This window comes from Varroa destructor, unplaced genomic scaffold (assembly GCF_002443255.2).
Source record: "Varroa destructor unplaced genomic scaffold, Vdes_3.0 BEIS01000006.1, whole genome shotgun sequence".
NCBI classification, from domain to species: domain Eukaryota; kingdom Metazoa; phylum Arthropoda; class Arachnida; order Mesostigmata; family Varroidae; genus Varroa; species Varroa destructor.
In genome coordinates, this window is record NW_019211459.1 from 11218156 (window position 1) to 11234035 (window position 15880).

General features: G+C 42.4%; 2 protein-coding genes across 9 annotated transcripts in view; one reads left to right on the forward strand and one right to left on the reverse strand.

The window, feature by feature from the left end:
* Positions 1-1036: 1036 nt before the first annotated feature.
* Positions 1037-3823, reverse strand: LOC111252257 (dolichyl-diphosphooligosaccharide--protein glycosyltransferase subunit TMEM258-like). 3 transcript variants are annotated; one of them, XM_022809804.2, is made up of 3 exons: positions 3682-3823; positions 2427-2582; positions 1037-1545 (listed from the first exon to the last, which is right to left on the reverse strand). In XM_022809804.2, the coding sequence occupies exons 1-3, from the start codon at positions 3697-3699 to the stop codon at positions 1462-1464; spliced, it is 258 nt and encodes an 85-aa protein (XP_022665539.1). In that variant the 5' UTR covers positions 3700-3823; the 3' UTR covers positions 1037-1461. The 3 variants fall into 3 exon arrangements, with proteins under 3 accessions (XP_022665539.1, XP_086848122.1, XP_086848121.1); XM_086991996.1 differs by lacking the exon at positions 3682-3823 and adding an exon at positions 3392-3537; XM_086991995.1 differs by lacking the exon at positions 3682-3823 and adding an exon at positions 2952-3055.
* A 79-nt stretch (positions 3824-3902) lies between these two features.
* Positions 3903-15880, forward strand: part of Mical (Molecule interacting with CasL) — a 61139-nt gene continuing 49161 nt past the window's right edge. For 2 of the 6 annotated variants that reach the window (XM_086991975.1, XM_022809795.2), the window contains exon 1: positions 5161-7228. The gene's annotated coding sequence lies outside the window, so the exon portion shown is untranslated. Of the gene's footprint in view, positions 4042-5158; positions 7242-15880 lie in introns of those variants that run through there. The other 4 variants (XM_086991972.1, XM_022809798.2, XM_086991973.1 and 1 more) reach the window with 4 other exon arrangements.

Sequence of the window (15880 nt, forward strand, 5' to 3'; positions counted from 1 at the left end):
GTAAACACTGTCTTCTGCTCATAAGGTAGTTAGTTTTCTATTATGCTATTTCTAAGCACGGAATACGTCGATATTCATTCAAACTAATTTTTTTCATACATGATATCAAGCGAAGTTGGGTAGCATGTCAGAATTCTCTCTGGAATTTCCTTTTATTATTTCGAATTTAGCAAAGACTAATGCTGCTTTCCCTCATTTAGGAGACTCTGGCCACAAGTAGCAGAGAACATTGGCCCCTCTTCCTACCGTTCCAGCGTTGAATATTTTCCTTTTCCATAAAGTACAATCATTTGATGAACTTACAGTATCAGCAACAATAGAAACCATGATTCATTTTTTGAAGAAGATGAACAGCTTGCCGATTAAATTGTTCGTTTCGTGACGGAGCTGCGAAATCCGAACCTACATGTGGTACGTGTCAACTATATCATGAACCTCTGTATATGCTCTTCTTAAATCTTGGTGTTCTGAAAAGATCCTGGAAACCTGCAGGTCACATAGGTTTTTAGCAGTGAACAACGATGCGGATGTAAAGGCGATTGGTCCTTGCTCTGATGAAATTGCTCTTTAGTTAATCCAGTTTATCCCCTAAACTCCTAGTCGTATTCAATACTTGGACTGTGTGTGCGTGTAGTTCAACGAGATCTTGTTACGTTTAAGTAAGTTTCTCAAAAAGATTTCGGATTGATCCCTGTAACTACACCACGCTACCGTGTCACAAACCGTGGTTTGAAAATCTTCTGGTTATTCATAGCGCGGGCCATAGGATATACAATTAGGTAACAAAATTTACTTGTCGAGAATCAAACAACAGTCCAAGAATGATACTTTTAGAACGTATTGATCCGTTCCCACAAAAAATGGTGTGCAGTGCGAACATCTATGATAAACTTCGAATTGCAATTTAGACATCCACAATCCGATGAAATCTATACATACGACAACCCGGCCGGAACCTTGAATGTAACTCTGGGAAGAATTTGTGATTTCCTAAAATAGACAGGTAACAAAAAACCTACAACACAAAATAAGCATATTTACTTTAAAATTAGCTTTTATTTTAATCATTTTTTTACGGTTCGTATCATATTATTTGCCTATTTATATATAGGTAGATAAGCGAATGACTTCTCCGCCGCTGTCCCACTGCGCCAAGCCACCTTCTTTTATGTCGAGAACTTCGTCACTACCCATTTAATTAGGCGAGCTCACATTCGATTTCTTGCCCCACGACTACAATTAGGTTAGCTTTCAGCCATTCTCACGAATTCATTCGTGCACCATAACAAATAGCCTGTCGTCGGGGCATGTTGCTTGTTACGTAAATGTCGTTACCATAATGATGATTTAAACATCGTCAATAATATATATAAAGGTAGAAGATGACGCTCGTCCCATTCGCGTTCTTCGCTGGTGTATTGCAACAGCTTCCGTATACCGCACGAATACATTTAGTCCGCTTTAAACCCAGATGCCGACAAGTAGTAATAAAAAGAGAATTCCGCAGCCGAGAAACGTTGCCGCGCAAAGGGCGATAGCTAACTCCTGAAATCATAGCGATCAAATTAATGTACCATTATCTGACTACTTAAATTCGATAACAACCACCAAAAATTTCGCCTCCGCCTTTCATAGCAATCAGTAATAAAACTAACGCGGACCTCTTTAGAAATTAGCCTCTAAAACAATCCGCCTCCTACCCTATATTTCGAGTACGATTCCCTATCTGGCAAAAAACAAACAGTTTTGTCTTATTGTTTCCACTCAACAAAGCATAAAAATTATTATTTTTTAGTTACAAATTGCAGGTTTCGCCATCAATCGTTTCCTACCGATGGATCAACAGTGCTTGGCCGCTATAAAAAGCATGTCTCGGCGCGATTTTGTATACACAATTTTTTTTTAATGTCCATACATCTCCTCCCTAAGGTCATGAAAATTTCTGGGGTTTCTGCCATTTCGCTCATTAAGTTAAGATAGGAACCTAAAATTGAACAGGCGATTGACGTATTTTAAGCCCAGTAAGGTCAGAAGTTCAATAGAAAATTCATCTATTCAATAGAAAAAGGCAGGAACATGTAATTACTAAATGGTAAATGTCAGTTTTATGCCTTCGAATTTCCCTAATGAATAAAACAGAAATATTTCAGTATGCGATAAAAATTATATAAATTCATGTTTGTTCTTATTAAATATATCTATTCCTCTCTTTCTAAGAATGACCAAAAATATTTCGAAATTTCCAGCAGATCCACTGCATGCATGCATGCATGCATATATATGTATATGTCTTGGGGGAGGCGTGCGTACGTGCATCCCTCAGTTTTCGCCTGTTAATGACAAAACTGGGCAAGTTGTGCAGCAGTCTCTGCGTTATATTTACGCTCTTTTTCTTTATGTCGAAAAGTTGCTTGTCTGTTGCTTACCTTGTACAGCTGTCGCGTGTACTTGGTAGCGGCCACCTCATAGACGAAGAACCACCCAGTGAAGAAAAGGCCAATCGTCATCAATACCAATGAAAGATGAGGATAGATCGCCGGAGAGACTGGCGAGGCATACTTGGCCATCGACTCGAGCGCGAACTGACGGTAAAGTAGTAAGTATTATCAAAGAAATCGAGAGCGATTAACTTTGTATTTGACCAAGCCTGAACTCTATTCATTTTTAGTAACAATTGTACGTAGTTAACACTACTCATTGACAAGTTATTTACTTTTAGAAATAAGTTGTGCTATGAAACTGAATAGCGTACGGAAGCACTGAACATGATAAATTAGACGACGCTGTTGATCATTTTTCATCGATGTTCGTCGATATATTATCGATTATAAACAATTAATTAAGCTGACGGCTCCATTAACCATGTGCCGAAGAAAAGCATAATAATCTGACAATAACATCTCTGTATTATTCCGCTTTAGATTGAATAACTGTACCAGTAAGAAGCTCACTTTGGTAAGCTGCCGGTTTCCTGCCGGTCAGATATTTATTTTCCATATCGTGAACGTGAAATTAACCATTCGCATAAGTGATGCCGTACAATGCGCGCCTAAATTGTAAATTAGTTCGAACACTGTTATAGTCTGTAACAATTTAATGGATCATTGATAACCTAGCACCAATTTTATAACTACGGGGTGCGGCAATCTCACGTGCAAATGTATTCATATATTGTTTGACTCAAATATTAAATGCAAAGCATCACGAACTACTTTATTAAACTCAACTGAGTCTTGAAAAGGTTGTTAGCTCTGTTGCGTTTTGTCGAAATGCTTCTTGACATGCGATAACTGTAGTGAAACAAAAATTTTTTTAAAACCGACGAACATTCGGGATATTAATAAAGAAGAACTTCGGCTTAATTGATGTTTTCAGTTGAGAAAGTATTTACCAAATTATGCAATATGTGTCCAACAACGCTCAGTAGTGCGCTGTTTACATTTTTGTTTTGTCTTATTTAGCATGAGTACACGTGTCTCTTTCCGATCCGGCACAGTGGTCCGTGGCCTCCTGGAATGTCAGCCCCGTCGCCAGCACCGTTTGGAGTGATAGACCTTATAGGGTCTAAACTTGGTCTTATATTTTGGCACCAAGTTTAGCCGCTCCAATAGCTAGATAGCACAGCACACACTTTAAAGGAACGAAAACGCACACAAAAACAAACAATAATATTTTACTCACATAGCCGGCAGAAGCCATTGCGATGTGTGTAGAGCTGCTCTGGAATAGATTCGCTTGCACAGCCGGGAGCTAACGTTATGTTTTCAGTGACAGTGGAACAAGACGGACCGAAAATACTAGTTGATGATGGATGATCCTGCCTGTTGCTCTGAAGTGTAACGACAGATGCGACTTTGCGCAGCCAGCCCGGACCTTTGCAGAATGCAGAACGAACTGTTGATTCGAACTTGCTGAAAAGCTACCTATATCAAATGGATAAGATTCTATGCTATATTAAAAATGCACAATCTCCGCATTAGAAGATCACATCTCAGCTTAAGCAGACGATAAGAGGAACGCGTTCGTTAATGGAAGGGAGAGGCAAGTAATTCAACTAATACCGTTTCTAGATAAATTATATACGGAAAAAAAATTGAAATCGAGAAAGACGCAAGCCCAGCAGCAAAATTACATTCCTGTAAGGAAAATTCTTGTTGACTTTTTTATTTTCCGTGTCAAAATAACAAAGAACGTTGCCTGTTCGCATAAATGGCATAGTGTCTGTGTATCGGGAATGCCCCACGGACCCACATAGAGGAATTAAACGAATCTATTACGAAGGTTCAATGAACAAATTGTGAATCTGACTGTTTAGTTATGCGGTTTAATGTTATTTTTTTTATGCTTCTTTACAGTTAGAATTGGTCGGCATAAATCCTTTTTAGGAAAAACTGGTATGAAAATTATAGCTTGCTTTGACTTTCAAGCGACGACAAGAACAACCCACCTCGCAGAAGCTCCCATGAAAATACAATCGATATATATTGTAAGACATTAAAGAAGTTCTAAGAAATTCCTAGGGACGGATTTACTTTTGGTTTCGTTTTTTACTGTGGTAGCACATTTTCTTCCAGTGACAAGTTTTTTTGCTTCATAAAAAAGCTAATTTCCTGACTCGCGTATTTTTACATGCAGCACGTTACATACTTCCAAGAGGCGTTTCTTAACTACTTCGCTCAAGTATTTTACATGCTCTTCCTCGCTTGATAAATAGTTATGAAAGATAACCTCTTCAGTTAGTTTTCATAAGTAGTTATACTTGGCGTTTTCTCCCAATCACAATCTCTAAAATATGCCGAAGAAAAGCATAATAATCTGACAATAACACCTCTGTATTATTCCGCTTTAGATTGAATAACTGTACCAGTAAGAAGCTCACTTTTTTGTTTTTTTTTTTTAGCTAGCTTTTAAAAGCTGTGAATGTAATAGGGGTTCTTGCATGCCAATTTTTCGAGGCTAACTCCTCGACGACATATTCAATTTTGTCAACAGTGTTATAGACGATGTAACAGATTTACTCATTGGTAGCGAATACTTGGCAAATCTACTTGAACTGTTCCTGCAGCTGTAGGAGTGAGGAACGATGGAGTGCCTAAACAGCTATCATTATTGCCACTTACTCATGAATGACCTGAATTTTCACAAACTGTACTCAAAATTCACCATGACCCTCTTTTTCGTTGATTCATCTTTTTTTTTTGCAGGTTTCTGCAGACATTTGTATTTTGCTACACTCCCCACAGGATGCCGAAACCGCTAAGTCATTGATACAAACATCGATATTTATGAGCGCCTGGTCCATTTTCAACTCATTCATTCGTTTATTGTTCTGCTTAGTTGTTATCTGTCTAATTGCAGTTGAGCCTCATTGACATTTCCATGCTCTTTCTGCTCCACGTATCCGCACGACTGCTTAGGATCATCACCAACACAGCTGACTACAGTTCGCCGTACCACAGAAGCAGTTTCCCCACCTACGGTGTGTGGTCCGTGTAAAGCGGGTCTTGTCCTGCTCCGGCATCGTCTGCTCTTGTTTAAAAACAGCTGCTACTGGCCATTTCTGTTGCTGATGTAGTCTGTCTATTTAGCAGTAGGTTTTTCCTATGTAGCAGTCAACTTTTTTGTTGCCTTGCATGTCCTGTATTGTGCGCTGTATCTGGGCGGTTGCTCCAGCGATAGCTAGCGGCACCACCACCGCTGTTAATTACTCTACAAATGCTCAGTGCCTTGTTCGGCCTTGCGGTCGGCTGTGAGTCTTGTTCCTCCGTAGGCTGTTTGCTGTGTCGCTCTAACACATCCATGTGCCAGCGCCGTATTGGTATTAGCACCAGTGGGACTGGCGCAGCCGTTGCTTCTTTCCGCTGACTGTCGAAGCAGTCAGCGAACTAACCAAGCAAGCAGTCAGCGACTGTCTCCACTTGTATCTACACGCGCAGCACAGATCTACATTTCGGCTGGTCCCCGCTGCTGCGTCCATCCGATTGCTTGCCTGCTGCCTCCGGTGCCGTGGCCAGTGCCTCCTGTGTGGGTTTTGTATATGGGTGGTGTTCCAACGCCTAGCTAAGACCAGCCCCAGCACTACCCCACTTCTGCCAAACATGTAATAGCTGTCCAGTGGTGGCAGTAGCGGTAGTCACTGCAGCGGAAGCACTAGCAGCAGTTGTAGGAACAGGAACCAGAGTAGAGATTGCTGTTTTCGTATATAGCATGAGAACGACGTGAAATATGGTAGTCGTAGTCTGACGGCAACTCGTCATCGTCATCATCATCATCATCATCATCATCATCTCCTTCGTCGTCGTTGACGACCGAGAGCTGCTGGGGACTCGGCTAACAACGTCGATCGTCTGAATGGCGAGCTGCGAATGAACAGCAAGGGCTAAGTGAGAAGGGTTGAGCACTTGACCGAGCGAAAAAAACAGATAGAGAAGCGCAAAAAAATGAACAACAAAAGTCGAGCGGCGGCGGCAGCGGCAGCTCATTGATTTGGTGCGTCGGGGGTAAAGCTAGGTGTTAACCGCCGCAGCCTTTCTGTTTAAATGTACGTCTCTGCTGATCACTCCCTACTAGTGGACCCAGCCTCTGGAAAAGATCAATTGGGGCAAAGCTACAGGGCCTGTGACATAGGCTAGTAAATGAGTGTTCGACACGACTCAGTGTTGTTTTGTATTGCGATTGTGTGTGTGTACAGCCGTTCTTCACGTCGAGAGGACGATCAGCTTCGTAAATGGAAAGCATAAGAAGGCAACAGGTGTACTGCAGTTGCCATAATACGTTGATAAATTAGCGATAATCAATAGCTTGGTGGTCAGTAAATGGATGTGGCTGTTACAATAATTCTATTTACCACGGTTATTCGTGTACAAGTGATGTACTTTGTCGCAGTCTGAGGAGAAAAGCGAGGAGATAATCGGGGGTTGGTTGAAACAATCGAAGAAAAGTTATTGGTGGTAATGAAAAAGATCGCATCGTTGGTGTATGGGAGTCCAGAAGTATCCTGATGCCGGTGTCAGTGGAGTTTCGCCGTGCGGACTTAATTAGTGCTATGCTATGCTGCGAGTCATCGACGCGAACGTATCTCGTTGGAGGATTAACTGCCGGCCGTGTGTTCATAGAGGCGACAAGGAAATAACGGTTTTGCAGTGCGAGTGATATCTTTCCGTTCTGTTTATCGTCACTGCATTAATATTGGAGCAAATTGGGAATCAGCAACTTTCTGTTGCTTAAGGTCAGCCATCATTGTAAGTGTAGTGATTATGTCTAGGATTGCGTGATGATAGCGTTTCGCTATTCAGCATTTGCACAGAGGTCTCTGCAGGTTGTTACCACCGTTCAGTCCCATTTGACATCGTATTGTTCTCAAGGCCCTTCTCCAGCTCAGCTCTGTGTTGAATTGTTTTTGGATTCAACGCAACTAGACGGCCCGACGAATACGACCATCTCAAACACTGAAGTCAAACGAAATATATCTTTAATATTACGGACGGTGATTGCTGCCCGAAGGCGGCGTTTTAGCACATATCAATGCTACAAAAATACACAAGTCGATGAATTTCTTGATCGTATCAACAAGCGCGCGAGAAGAACATAGCGATAGATAGCAACAGATAAATACACGATTGCTTAAGTGAACCGATAAGTGACAAGACAAATACCTATCATAGGCCAATCAGCCAAGACTGCTCTAGCCTCCATCCCGGTATCAGGAACCACCGACAGCACCACAAGTCGTTTAAAGATCTACTTATCTTCTTTCTATCATATCATCTTACCGCCACCATCCAGCACAGCATCAGCTGCAGCTGCAGTTGGCGCTATTAATATTGCTGGAATCATCATCACTCACTGCGATTTCTCGCCGCCCGTACAGCGACAGATATAGGCTCTTTCCGTTGTTTCTGCATCATCTTTGTTCAACTCGTTCATTCGTGTCGCTATTTTGTTCCGTTGCAGCATTCTGTTACCGATCCTCTTGCTGATGTTCTCCTCCGGCACGCCATTCTAAGCATGAATTTAACGTAATTTCGTCGCAGCTACACTAGTATTGGTAGTAATAGCAACTAGTAGCTCGATTGACAGCGTTACTAGCGCAATTATTGTTGTTTGCGATGGCTGTCCTGTAGTCTGATGTGTTGTCGTATATCGAATTGACGGTCATTCATGGTCGCGATCGGTGACGCTAATGCTAGCGAAGCTGATGCAGCCGTTCATAATAATTGTTATTTTGATCATTATCATAAAACTAGCTTCTACTATACGATTGCATTGCATTGTTTTGCACTATGCTATATACGTTAAACTAGTGAATGGATGACGACGAGTAGAGTGGTGACGGCGGCAGCGGCGGGTTGCTGCAATGGCATCAGCTGATTAGCATCGACGATGCGCCCCATTGCTAGTAATGCCCCGCTTTGCCGTGGGCTATTACCACTCATAACATCTGTCTCCTGCGGCCACCGTTAGTGCCGCTACCGTCGTTGCGTGACTAGTGTCCTATGCTGCGCTACTGTGGTGAAGTCTTCTCGTCTCTGAGCGGTTTGTCTCCGTTTTTGATGGAGTAAAAAACGGTGCTCGAGGAAATGGTTGTGTTAAGGTTATGACAAACAAGCAGATGGATTAGTCAGGGTGTCTTCGTCGGCTTGTCAACTGTGCCCGTAGGCTGGCTGTGTACGTTTTTCATTTGGGTAGGAGCCTACTGCCAGTGTGAGAAGCGACAGCATTCGTACGGCTCCGATGGTGGAAACCGAAGCGACCTTGGAGATTTTCGGTTTTTCAGTGGCGGTCAATTCGCTCTCGTTATTTTATTACTGTTGAAGTTGTTTTAGTTTCGATAGTAATGGTTGTTGTTACTTTTGTTAGTTCTGTCATTATTATTGTACCTATCGTTTTGGTCGCCTTAATATAGCGAGCGTCTTTTTTCCTTAAAATCATCTCGAAGAAAGGTATGCTGAACTGTTGCCGGTGACGCATCGTTCATTTATTTGCTGAACTTGTTTTCTCTGTCTCCAGCGAACTCTCAATTTCTTAAAAAATGAACTCCCTCGGCCAAACATTTTGCTCCTAGGTGTGTTGACGGTTTGGCCGTTCTCGCAGCCACTGTCGCCGTTGCATGTTTGAATCCTAAGGAAAGGTTCAAGTCGCAATCTGCGAGCATACTGCTTGCTCGAATCATGTCTAGTGTTTGGTGTATTCTTGGCATTCTGTTATGTCGGGTAAAGTGTACCCCGCTGTACATTGTATGTAGATCCACGCCTGCAAGTAACAATAACCAAAGACTTGCGGTGGATGCTGTAACTTTCAAGTTGCTGCTGGGATTGCCTTAGTCAAAGGTGAGTTTAGTTTCACGAAAAAAAAAAAACGAAATACCATTGTTCCGTGGACGGTGCACCATGATCGTCACAGAATTCCGTTCTTAGCTTTTCGTTTTTCCCATGGTATTATCCTGGCTAATGGGACACTATAGAAATAAGGGCAGAAATGCACCAAGCCGAACGATTTCATGGGGGTAATTTGTGGTGGAACGGGTTCAGGAATAAGAAGTATCAGAAAGATTGGCGGAAACGCGAATTCCCAAAGAGACCTTAGAATCTCATCGAACCTGTAGACGCTGCTGTCGTCGACCGGAAGGTCGTTTAAACAGTAGCGGCAATCTAACGTAGGCGGTGCCCCCAGTCTGGCCACTTGAACACCCTTTCGAAAGGAAAAACCGGCAAACCCGACCGGACAAAAACTGCCTCCTCCACAAACGCGACTGCTGCCTCGCCATCGTCACAGTCAACGCTGTCACACGAATCTATATTAAGAGCAGCGTTAATATAGGCTGTGCATGTATGATCGTAATGCAGTGTCGATTCAAGCGATTGATGTAGTATGATTTGGTGGTTTAGCAGTAGTTGAATGGAATTTTGTACTAATAACAAAAGCAATGATGGTACTATACTGCTCATAACTGTTATATATAGTTATTTGTGGGGAATGCTGCATTGGACAGTAGTTCTTCTGCATCGTGTCTGTATATAACGACACGTATGTGTATCTGTCTATTTGTGTGTATCTGAGCTTTTTCAGAGCGGATGATGGACGTCTGATAGGAAACGTTAAACAAATTGATACGGGATGTCCGATTGACTGTTGAGCGCCACAAACTTTCTGTCTACGATAAGCTGTGGCAAAGTATCGATACACTGAGTTGTTGTCGATTGATGTTGTTAAGTTGCAACGGAATAAAAACGCTAGAGCAAATACAGACGCCATTACTGCGTTATACGTGACATAATTATCCGTGACAAAAATAATTCACGAACGGCATAGAACTACGTGAGAGCAAAAACATTTTCTGGTGAATGCGTAGTGCACTCTTTTTCCAAAGGTACTCAAAGATGACCCCGATACTAGATTACATTCATTTGTATGGTAGCCTTATGGAATAACTTAAATGTACGGCTGTACTGCGCAGTGCTCAGCCGCTTTATCGGCTAACGGAGTGCGCGGCCAATGAGATCGCGAGCGCACTGAATGGCTTCCTGATATTTTCCTCTTACGCAGACTGACACTCAAACCGTGCGCCGATATAATCAGTATCGAATTACTGAGCGAACAGGCAGTTCATTTCTGCGTCTGTCTTGGCAAAAATGATCGACTATCCGTAACAACAATCATAGCAGCAGTAACAATAATATATCTAGGAAAAACACAATACGGTGACGCTATGAATCTTGCGAAACCAACTGTAATTAGCAGCCTCTTTTCTGGCATTTGGGGTTCTCGGTAATCGATCGGTACGATTCTTCGGACTCGCTACGTCAGTGGTTCGAGTCATCCTTTGCTCATCATAGCAAGCTCACTTTTTCGAAGTATAATTTTCATTTGCACAACAATCGGTACATCACTTCGCCAGCGAAATCTACAACCGTAGCGAAGCTACCGTTTGAATGAGTGTGTTTAATAGTGGCCCATAAATGTTATCTAGTCTGTTTCTCTATGCGAGCGAAGGGAGTGAGCTAGCCGAGCGGCTTCCGCCCAGACCTTCAGTTGAGTACAGGGCACAATAAAGTAAAATGGCAGACTCGAAGAGCGCCATAAGGATAGGCCATTGCTTGCTAGTGTCGTGTAGCAGCTCTGCTTCGAAAGAAAGGCGTATGCACGTATAATGACAGCAAGAGTAACGACACCTTTTTGGTTTTGGTCGTGGCACGGCATGGCGTACCGTTACAGAATGATGATGTCCGGATGTTCGATATTTCGACCCAGTGCCGCTTGGCTGTTGTATGCCCATCCGTCTGACGAGCTTGCACGGGTATTTTTTTTGAGCGTTTCTTTTCATTTTTGTTTCAGTGTTGAAGTAACAATGTAACAAGCTGAAGCAAAGAAAGATAACTGCGCTTACAGTCATGCCGGACTTTTTTTTTTTACTAAACGTATACGTACATCTGCCGGCTAATCCTTGAGGGGCCCGTTATGGCACAGATTCGAATCCGGGCATCGTCGAGCCAGCCGTTTCTCTGATGGAATGCCTAACGGCGAAAGCGGACGTAAAACTCGAAACACAGAAAGGCGCCTACGTGCATCTACCCCTGGAATCCTACCCCCACCGTTGCATCGTCATTGCTGTGGCTTGCGTCACCTCCGCTGGCGGAAGTTGCGTGTTGAAGCAGCGATGTTTGCAAGCCATGTTTGCAGGGTTATAATTCTAATGGTCAGCCTTCTGGAAAATGTGGAAACCGGAGAGCTATCAGACAGCAATAGGCGCCCATCAGCCGTGCCAAAGTATCTGCCGAGAATGAAGCCGTCGTAAAAGCTGTTATTTGACTTGGCAATCAGTTACTTCGAGCTGGTATTTACCTCAGTTAATGCCAATTTTTCGTACGTACTGGTCAGCTCGCGCAGGTTTTCCATGAACGCACAGGTACCGAAGCACTAATCCGTAGTGCATGTGCACTGGTTTTGTGTTCACGCGCATGGTATTACTATAGCAGCGACCTGCGGCTTTATCGATGGACCCGTTCGTTTACATTTGAAATCCACCCATCCATCGGATTCGAGATAGAACAGCTCAGCGTTCGTTATTCACTGATGCGCGCGATCACGCGTAAATGCTATAGAAAGTAAGACGAAAACGGTGTGTTTATTCGTTTGAGGTCAAGTTCTTTCAGTCAGTTTTAGTACGAGGACTGCTTATCTATATAATACGTCTTGCAACAGTAGCGTCAGTTACTGCATTGCACAGACACGAATAACTATTGTTTATTATATACACATACTAAGAAAATATATTGAGCAGCTGCTACTTAGCCGAATCCGTAGTATATTTTAACCCTATATAGAAACAGTTTTTATAAAATATATTGAAATAAACGTCCGGTCCTGTGCCTCCAGCGAATCGTTGTTCCTGCGTAGAATATACGAGAAAAGAGATGGAGATCGGTGTTGCGATAAATCAATAACAAAAACAACAATAATGTTACATTTACTGGACGTGTTCGCATCAGACTGTGCACAGTCGGTGGGTAGCACCCGACTGTCGATGGTAACGACTGATGAGAGAATAAAAAACGTCTGTTGAAACAGTCTAAAAAGTTTTACGGAAAATATCTTTGTGCAGATGCGAACATTATTAGAAGTAGTATCATATCGAAGCGATGTTGGCGCTATTATTTGACTGTTTTGAATATAGTTGCTTAACTAAGTGAAACTAGGTTATATGAAGGCAGTAAAGAAAGGAAACTGTTAGGAATATTGGCAAGAGTGTAGTGATCGGTAATTCGTCTCGACCAATCGTCCGGTTCATTGGCTACCAAGTTATAGTTTACACTGGACGCATTTATTTATAACAGTGAATTGATGATTATGATCTTTGTCATCGTCAATCCCATTATCTGATCTAAGTATTGCTGCTACAGTACTGTTACGAAAAATATCGGCGACAGGAAAATGTTTGTGTGTCTCATTTTCATTAGGCTAACGGTTATTTATCTAGGACAATATTAGTTAGACCGAATAAAAACACTGCACTTTGTGGACGCTAAGTATCATCCACACAACTCACCATCTGTTCAGTGCACTTGGTACTATATCAAAGCACATCAAGGTAGTATATAATTTACAATGGGCCACTCGAGCTGCCTGTTGTTTGTTAACTTATTACGCTACCGCTAATGGCTTCTCACGAATTAGCATTACGCGGTATGCGAACTGTGTGTTTTGCGCACATATTTTTCCCGCTTAACATCCATTGCATGCGTTAATTTATTTTGAAATGGTTGTTCAGTTTTTTTCGTATTCCGTGGCGTGGAGCGATCGTTTTGAATTGGTTACGTCACCAACGATATTCTACAGTATTACATAGACGCTTGGGTTGTTTGTGAAGTTACCAAGGTTTATTGAGTGAGTGTGTTTGTTTGTATACTAGCGAGGCGCGTATATGTTTACATATAAATAAGGAATCTTCTGTCTCAAAAAGGTAAGAAAGTGGTGCTATTAGAGACAATCTCTCAGCCAAGCGATACGTACAAATCTCCGTGAACACGTGAATCCCTGGTTAGTACATGTCGACGTATGCAGGCATCAATAGCATAAGGTAATTTATGTGTATTCTGACTTGTCTTGGCTGAGAACATTTCGCTCAAGGCTGATGACACATTGCAAGCTTTGTTTGTGTGTACGTGTTTGATAAAAACGTGTGTTGAAGTTCGTTCGTCCTATATCCGAAGTCTCGTTGTCGCCTTAGTACATACATATGCACGTTACATCATTCAAGTAACTGTATTCTGTTTGCTTGATAGCCTGGATAGCTTAGCCAGTAGCAAACCAGCGAAGCTATCTTTTCCTTGCTGCTTTCGCTTAATGGAGTACTTTCATGAGTCGATTAAAGCATCGTCTTGGTTCCCTGAGCCTCTACTGCGATACAAATGTTTAGCTTGCATTGCCGAAAACGCTTATGCCCACGCTGAACGTCTCGATATCACGAGTTTGGGGTTTTTAATTCGGGCACAAAGGTAATCTTGGCAAATTTGCGCTGGCTCGTTAAATGTGAAGGAGCCGAACTAGGATGGGCATGTTTAGATTTGAAAGAATTTCCTTTCCCAATTGAACAAGTATGTAGAAACGCCTCTCTATGGCAACCGAACGCAGACAGAATGTTACCGGATAGTAGTAACTGAATTCTAAGGACATGGTTTTGCAACGCGAAAAGCAATTTGCACACACTGCTAAACTAGCGATAATACGGTCGTGTGATTAATCATCGTCACTATCATCGGATACTTGTAACCACTAGTAAGAAAAATAAATAAAACAACGGCTTACTATGCATGTTTAAGTCAGGTATGTTACTGCCGGATGGCAATGCCGATAGAGGAGACCTGCAAATTGGCGCTAAATATAGGCCAATTATTATGGAAAAGGCCTGAATTGCAGAAAGCTATACAAGTCCTTTTTTTTTTTTAGTTCGGCTCGCAAAGCAAAAAAATTGCATTTACGGAATGAACGGTCACTTTGCGACCTGTTGCCTTTCGGCAACGGTAATTTTATCCCAATCAAATAAATATAATAAGCGTTTATATAGTGAAGCTACCTACCTAAACCATAATCCTTATTCTTGCACCCGAGGGTTGTTTACCATGACGTTATCTCATAGAAGCATCGAATAAACGATCATTATTGGCGGCATTTCTATTTGTAGTAGTTTATGTGAGATGCTCCTATCTACCTCAAAACAAATAATTTTCTGTGGAATTGGGCGTTTCAGAGAAAACTAAATGCGATTGTGGAGGCGCTTCAATTTTATATAGATGTAATTATTCATAGGATGAAAAATTGAGTTGGAGAAATTTTGTCGATATTTTTCTCTTCGACAAAGACATATGCGGCAGCCAACTCAGAAAATTGCTTTTGCATAAATCTAATAGATATTAAGTCAGATGTTTATTGGCACAAGAACTACAACCAGAGGCATCTACATGACCTTGTATGACGACGAAAGCAAATATTGGGTGCCTGTGAATATTTTCGGAGACTGCCAAATTAATGCATAATATTGGACATTTGCTTGAGGCGGTGACGTTTGTTATTGAATTTGCTCTCTTCTTCGAGCTTCTCATGGAATACGGGTGCATAGGGTCCAAAGTTTTCGATTTCATCGATTCGTCAAAACATCCAAGACTATGCATCTTTTGATTTTCACACTATTGCTTCGTCGTACCTCACTCTCGGCGCAGCTGTTTTGTTTGCTTGCGACCTTTTGCAGAGTTTCTACCATCTGAACATGAACGACTTACAACGGCTTGAGCATAGAGGACTATCCGTGGCCAAGCTTTCTGGCTTGCCAAGTTCTCGGCTCGATTATGTCAATGCCCTTTCTAGATAAACTGCAACTCGTTAGCTACTGTTGTGAGTGCGCGATCTGCGCTGTTGTCCCCTAGTCCTCTGCCTTTGGGCATCCCGTTCATTCTGCGGGATTCTTATAAGGTTACCCACCGCTGATGTTTTCCTCTCCCACTATCGCTGTTAATGCTACTACTGCTACTGGTGATGCTGCCGTCGCGTGCGTTCGCATGGTATGGCCCAACAACCATTATCGGCCTCTAAGGCAAGCGAAACCTTCAACTGTTCCTCCGTTAGACGGCCTTCCCACAGGCTCCTTAGTTACCTACAGGCCCGTCAATCAGGCCCTGCATTGCACCGCGCATCAACAGTAATCGTTTCATGGTAAAAGGGCGCTGATGCTCTCGTTGGCCCGAGGATGCGCAACCCAGCGGTGTCACTCCGTAGAACAATAACATTGTTCTAGGAGAAGGAACTAGCTGAAAATGCTACTTATCGTGCTGTCACAGCAGAGTCTGTATGAAATGTTAATGGTGAAGCTTGTGTGGCGCGATTTAAT

Excerpts from the sequence above, each read along its gene's own strand:
- LOC111252257 (XM_022809804.2), bottom strand. Across the intron at positions 1,546-2,426 it reads ACACGCGACAGCTGTACAAG|GAGTTAGCTATCGCCCTTTG; the intron begins GTAAGCAACAGA and ends CTATGATTTCAG.